A 7,228-nucleotide genomic window follows, 5' to 3' on the forward strand; every position below is an offset into this window, starting at 1 on the left:
TACACCAGACCTTTGAGGCTGAATAGTATTTTACACATTTTACCTATTTAAAGTTTTTGATACTTCAGGTTGGAATCTGTTTTAATTATATTGTACTAATTTAATTTGGCTTTAATGTACTAATAGTATGTATATCGAAAGCTGCCCTGAGAGTCCCAGTCCTGATGATGATGATGATGATGATGATGATGATGATGATAGCCATCCCAAGATGTCTTGCCCCATTGTTACTATTTTAATTGTATTTTATAATGTTATGATGTTGTTAGATTTGTAGTTGAATTTTAGGAAGGGGAATCAGGGGGTTGTTTAGTTTTGTGTATGCAATTTATGTATTTTATTTATGTATTTATTTTGCTGTAAAATAAAAATAACACCTATTATTATTATTTAAACAAAAAAACCCTACAGATGGAAATCCTGACTGAAACAAGGCTCATGAGGCGAAAGACTACAAATCCCGGCGTGCATTTCGAAACGGAGCGGAAGACGCTCTCTCCGGCTGACCCCGCCCTCCCTTTGGAGAGCAACGGCCATTCGCGATTCGGGAGAGGAGGGAGAGAAAAACTGAGGCCTCTGAGCGGGACTACATCCCCCATAGTGCCAAGCGCGCAAGAGGAGCGGAATGGGGTCCGCCCTCGGCCGCCTGCCCCCTCCCCGCCAGAGCGCCCGGATAAAGGTTCCGTTCCGTGCGCAGTGCGGCTTGGTGGTGCGACGCTGCTGACAGGGGAGGGAGAGGCGGAGGAGGAGGCGGCAGCCACGGAGTCTGTGAGTGAGGCGGCGGCGGCAGCAGCAGCAGCAGCAGCAGCAGCAGCAGCAGCAGCAGCCTGGCAGCCCCCGAATCGCCCCCCTGGTGGGCAGAGGAGGAAGAGGAAGAGGAGGCGGAGGAGTCTGGGACGGAGATGTCAGGGGGCTCCTCGGCGCGAGGGGGCGGAGGGCTACACCGCGAGCTGTGCCGCGCCTTCGGCCACTGCAACCGGCACCTGGCGCGGCTGCAGCACAACCTGCGCGAGACCAAGAAGTTCTTCCGCGACGTCAAGTACTCCCAAGGGGCGGCCGTCTTCCCCGTCGCCTCTGCTGCTGCTGCTGCTGCTGCTGCTGGAGGCAATGGCTGTGCCGGGCCCGCCTCGGAGGAGACGCCGCCTCTGCCGCCTTTGCCTCTGCCTTTGCCCCCCCCTCCTCCTCCTCCTCCGGACCCCGACAGCGCCCCTAGTGGCGGGGTTGCGCCACTGCAGGCCGGTAAGGAATTCGGGGAGAGGCCCAGTGGGACCTTTCAGGCTTCTTCTGCGCAGGAGAGCAGGCCTCCCAAGGGCCTCCATGTATAGGAGTGGCTTTATCTGAGAGGGACCAGGCACGTCCTCCTTTTCCAGGGCATCTCTTCCATTTCCAGCCTTCTGCCCTTCCCACAAGGTCCTCCATTGGGAGCAGGACTAAAAAGGATGGGTTTATATGTATATTTTTAGTTCAGGATGACCAGGCGTCCTCCTTTTCCAGGACCTGCCCTCCATTCCCAGCTTTCTGCCCAGGAAGAGTTCCACAAGGTCCTCCATTGGGAGCAGGACTAAGAAGGATGGGTTTACATTTATAGGAGTGGTTCTAGCTCAGGATGACTGGATGTCCTCCTTTTCCAGGACCTGCCTTCCATTTCAGTCTTCTGGCCAGGAGGGATTCCAAAAGGCCCTCCATTTGGAACATGACTAAGAAGCATAGGCTTACATTTGAGTGTTTTTAGTTCACGTCCTCTTTTCCCAGGACCTGTCCTCCACTTCCAGCCTTCCTCTGCCCAGGAGGAATTTCAAAATGTCCTCTATTTTGAGCCACACAAACATGGATTTATATTTATAGGAGCATTTTGAGCTTTTCTTCGGTCATGTCCTACTCTTTTTCTTTGCAGTGCTTTGTCCTCCTTTGCATGTAGGACGTATCTGGTCACCCTTCCAGGCGTCCTTCCTTTCCAGGGCATGCCCTACTATGCATTTCAACCAGGAGGTCAGGAGGAATTCCAAAATGAAAGCATGGATTTACATTTATAGGAGTGTTTCTAGCTCAGGTTGGCCAGGCGTCCTCCATGGTTCCAGTTTAACTGTCATGACCATGGTCTGATCACCCTGAGGACAAGGCACTGTCGAGACAAAATGTGGACAAAATGACCAAATAAAAGCTAAAAGCACTCCTCTAAATTTAAATGTATTCTGTATGGTTTCTTTACAGATATATTATGTATACTGTATTTTATTATGTATTCAGTCATACTTTTCTGATTAATCTTAAATCAATGACTTGTTGGTTTGCAGTATATATATAGAACTCTGAACAAGGCGAAGGCTTAAAATTGTAGTTTATTAGCAACAAATGACTTTATATTTAAATTATACCTTTTATTTGTCCATTGTGTTGAAATTAAAAAGGAAAAAAAAACCCAACCCCAAATTTCGATCCTCCATATATTTTAGACTTCGACTCCCTGAAGCCTCGGCCACCTTGGCTGACAGCCAGGGATGCTGGGAGATGACTTTTGAAACACTTGGAGGACCAAAGTTTGGGAATCACTGGATTTCACACGTTTGCTGTCCTTTTTCTCCTCTGAAACATATGCACCCCAACATCTGAGTGCGAGTTTTGTCTGCTTCTGCTGCTCCTAGGAAAAAAGAACTTTAGAAAGATCCATCCTATCCCCCTATTTGCGGACATTTTGGAATTCTTCCTGGACAGAAGGTTCAAGTGTATTGTATGTCCTGGAAAAGGAAGACCTCTGATCACTGTTGCTGGGAAAGAGGAGCCTGGAAACACCACAGGGTGGCCCCTCCACCAGCCCTTTAAGTCTCTTCCGCCTTGGTGCTTCTGGGGTACCAGCCAGATCCTCTGCCCTTTTACACAAGAGCCAGTCTCACTGAGTTCAGTGGGGCTTCTTCCTTGAGTAAGGCTGGAGAAGGACTAAGGTCTTTAGGCTTGCTGCCATACTGCAGATTTAATGCACTTTGACACCACTGATTCTGTCCTATGGAATCCTAGGATTTAACTACAGTATTGTCCAAAATCCACAAAACTGCAATACAGTCAGCCCTCCACATTTGCGGCTTTGACATTTGTGGATTTGATTATTTGCAGATTTGATTAATATGTTCTCTTTAAAAATCTCTAGGTCCTCCAGGGCGACGCTGCCTGAAGTTGACCATAGAGTCATGCTGGAAGACCTAGAAATTCCTAGAGAGTACACTTCTCTAGCCATTTGTAGGTCCTCCAGCATGGTTCTGTGGTCAATTTCTGGTGGGTGTTAACCATAGTGTTGTGCTAGAGGACCTAGAGATTCCTAGAGAGGTGTTCTCTCAGGTAAAAAAGTGGGGTTTTTTTGTTGGTGTTTTTTCCAGTTTCACAGGGGTTCTGTGCCCCTAACCCTAGCAAGTGTGGAGGCCAACTGTATCTTTATTTGGCCAGTCAAAAATGCACATTATATATGCTACAAGCTTTTGGAGTTCCACTGGCTCCAAGCAAAGGTGTTACAAATCCTACAGAAGACAGGGAAAAAATTGAAAGTGTCAGGTATAGCCTTGCATTTGGTCAAGGTGTTGTGGTTGTTTTCCTCAGTTCAGATGGTATGAAAGGGAGGAGGGGCCCACGTACATGAATACCCTGCATGAAACTGTTGACAAGTATACACTTGATACTTGAGGAATGTATTTGAGGAAGTAAGCTCAAGTCTACGAAAGCTCATGTTACCAACTTCTGTCTTTCAGTTAGTCTCCAAGGTGCTGTAAGATTCTTTTTCACATTGGCGCGTTACAGACGCGCCTAAAGTACGTACCGTGTATGTACTAGGGTTACCCTGGGGCGTCTCTTCCAGACGCCCTCAACTCTGGTATGTACACGGTACGTACAAAATGGCGGCGCCCATTCTAGATGGGCACCCCATTAGGACGTGACGTCCTTGCATTGCGTGAGGGCGCCTGGGGCGCCCTTTTCGCAGTACAGCAAGGAGCTCCGAAACAGAGCTCCTTCTAGAATTTGCGTCAGTGGCACAGCCTTTAGACGGCTGCGCCAGCGACGCAAGGCAGAAAGGGGCCAAGTGGCCCCTTTCTCCTCCTCCCTGCCGCCGTCAGGTGTCCTTGGGGCATGAAGCCCCAAGGACACCCCTTTCCAGGCTGCGGGGAAGCGGCCTGGAAAGCACTGGATCGGGGCCTCAGAGGCTGCCACTGTGACAGCTGAGGCCCTGATCCGACGGGGAAAGGGCCGGATACAGGCCACCCCTTTGAGCGGTCTGTAACGCGCCATTGATACTTGAAGTAGGCAGAGACAATGAAAGGGCTGAGATATTACTTGCTAATTAGCTTACTTGCTGTTCACCGCTATGATCTTTGGAATAGCGGTATATAAATAAAACAAATTATTATTATTATTATTATTATTATTATTATTATTATTATATGGGAGACCAAGTGATCTTCTGTCATTCATCAGAACTTCAGAGTGGTAGGTTTAAATTGGAATATGGTGGGGTAGTTAGCCTTAGGCATGCGTATGTACACAATACATACTCTTTTGGTTGTGCCTGCTCTTTGTGGTCAGACCCCACCTGGAATATTTTGTCCAGTTCTGGGCACCACAATTCAAAAAGGATGTTGAGGAACTGGAGCATGTCCAAAGGAGGGCGACTAAATTGGTGAAGGGACTAACCATGTCCTATGAGGAATGACTAAGGGAGCTGGGGATGTTTGGCCTGGAGAAGAGAAGGTTAAGAGGGGATATGATAGCCCTGTTTAAACATTTGAAGGGATGTCATATTGAGGAGGGAGCAAGTTTGTTTTCTGCTGCTCCAGAGACTAGGACCAGGAACAGTGGATGCAAGCTATAGGAAAAGAGATTCCACCTCAACATTAGGAAGAACTTCCTGACAGTAAGAGCTATTCGATAGTGGAACACAGTCCTTCCTTGGAGTGTAGTGGAGTCTCCTTCCTTCGAGGTCTTTAAACAGAGGCTAGATGGCCATCTGTTGGGGATGCTTTGATTGAGATTTCCTGCATGGCAGGGGGTTGGATGGATGGCCCTTGTGGTCTCTTCCAACTCTATGATTCTGTGTGGTGCTTGCCTCAAATTTACATCTTACTTTTTTCCTTGAAAAAAGTGCTCTTCTTTTCTTGTAAAATAAACTGAAAGTGGCTGTCAATTCACCTTCGTGACTGGTATTATTGTGGGGGTTGATATTTGTTAGTTTTCAATAATTCCGGCAGAGTTTTCACACATGCACCTTTCCTCTTTTTTTAGAATGTAACTCAGCAGCTGGCTTTTTAAAAAAAACACCTTTATATCCTCCCTTGTTTTCCCTTCCACTCCCACTTATCCAAAATGAAAAATAAAAATAAATCCATGTCAACCAATCATTGCCAAACTAACATGTGAAGAATGTTCTCCCAGATCGCCAAAATCTTAGGATGGGTAGCAGTAGAAAGAAGAAAGATGCATCACTCTTCTGGGATGGATTTACCGCAATACGAGCTCTTGTGGGCAGGAGACTAAAATATTTACCTTCTGAGCAAACACTTGAAAAGGGACTGTTGGTGTTATAATGCTATGTTGTATATGCTGATGCATCTTACTGCACTCCAGCTTGCTTTCCCCCTAAACTGTTTCCCCATGGATCTAGTCTTAGTTGAGTGTTGTAGTAGTAGTAGTAGTAGTAGTAGTAATAGGATTTATTTATATACCGCACAATCACTGGGAATCCGAGCAGTTTACAACAGACGGGATAATAGACGCTAATAGTAAATAGGAAACAGTATTTGTTGAGATTGAAGGGAGCCAAAATTATTTGAACTGTATTGTACTGTGAAACTCATCTGAATGAAGCAGCAAATAAACATTTTGGAAGTTACATAGATGGAACTGAATACAGCCATGGTGTGGGTACACACTTGGTTGTTCATTTTCATCAATAGCCTAAATTTCAAAGGATCTGAAAGTCTTGCCAATTTATTTGTTGGAAGGCATTTTATGAAATGTCGAGCATGTAAATGGGTGGGAGTTACAATGATGGGTAGACTGTAATTTTGTGTGCGCTTAGGCTGCGGTCTTGTGATCCTAGGGAGGCAGGCACTTTTGGATCTTCACTTCACAGGGTGGAGAGAGAAAACAGGTCCAGTTTCTGAGTGTGGAGATCTGGCCATGGAGAGCCACTCCCAGATGCAGAAATGTTGACAGCCCTTCACCTGCCTCTCAGTTTTGGGCCTTTAATGTTGGTAGAGCCCCCCCCCCCCCCCAAAAAAAAAAAGATGTACTGTGAACATATTAAAGGCAATAGAGGGAAGTCTTTCCATTTCCCTGACAGTCCCACAGAACTATGGAAAATATAGGCCAGTTTGGTAGAATGAGAGCTCGCGTTGCTCATAACAGCTAGTAGTACATTTCATTGACAGCAGCACTTGTGGGTCTCTAAGTCCTTTTTAAAAGTACCACATGACTTCCCTTCCCTTTCCTCCTTACTTAACTCTGAACTTGTGGGATTTTTTGGAAGGTTAATGGAGATAATCATTAAAGTATTAAAGCAAATAAGTTTCTTCAGTGTTTTGTGTTGTAATCAAGCCCTCTGGAATATCTTCAAATATACAAGGGAAATAATTGTTTTGATGTGTTTTAGGTGGATTTTTGTAGAACAGAAAGAAGAAACATATGGCACACCAGATATACCTAGGCTTTTATTTTATTGATTCTTATCTAGCCTGTTCCCCAGATTAGACTCAAAGCGGCCATTATCTCTTACCATTGGTTGTGCTAGCTAGGGATGCAAGCAGCAGTTCAACAACATCGAGAGGTGACACTTTTTCCTTGCTGTGTAGAACACTTTGAAATCAGTCAGAGAAAGGATGTACATGTATAGTAAAGTTCTTAACTCATTTCCATAACTGGACCTTGTTATATTGATAATTTATAAAATAATGCGTTAAACTTTGAAGACAGAACAAATGTACCCCAGTCCCAGATGTTTTAGTATTGTGTAGAATAGCATAAGCCTTCATTCCATTTCATGCTATGAAATCCATGTTTATAGGTGCCTCCATCCTAAGTTTCTGGATCCCAGTCTGACTGAACAATTAATATCTGGACTTACAGGATATGCACAGTACTTTTTTATTTGATTATACTGACAAACTGTGACTTGCTACAAATTTCATAATGAGGAAGGGAACTGAATTATACAAAGGGAAGATGTAACGTACCAAGCCTAGTGGATATAGTG

At 45.4% G+C, this 7,228-nt stretch overlaps 1 protein-coding gene across 1 annotated transcript; it reads left to right on the top strand.

Moving 5' to 3' along the window:
* Positions 1-488: 488 nt before the first annotated feature.
* On the top strand, positions 489-6,794 carry LOC121928546 (dual serine/threonine and tyrosine protein kinase-like). Its single transcript, XM_042463412.1, has 2 exons — positions 489-1,239; positions 5,260-6,794. Exons 1-2 carry the CDS (start codon positions 903-905, stop codon positions 5,349-5,351), a joined length of 429 nt encoding a protein of 142 aa, XP_042319346.1. The 5' UTR covers positions 489-902; the 3' UTR covers positions 5,352-6,794.
* Positions 6,795-7,228: the final 434 nt, after the last annotated feature.

Source organism: Sceloporus undulatus, chromosome 4, assembly GCF_019175285.1.
Source record: "Sceloporus undulatus isolate JIND9_A2432 ecotype Alabama chromosome 4, SceUnd_v1.1, whole genome shotgun sequence".
Lineage (NCBI taxonomy): Eukaryota > Metazoa > Chordata > Lepidosauria > Squamata > Phrynosomatidae > Sceloporus > Sceloporus undulatus.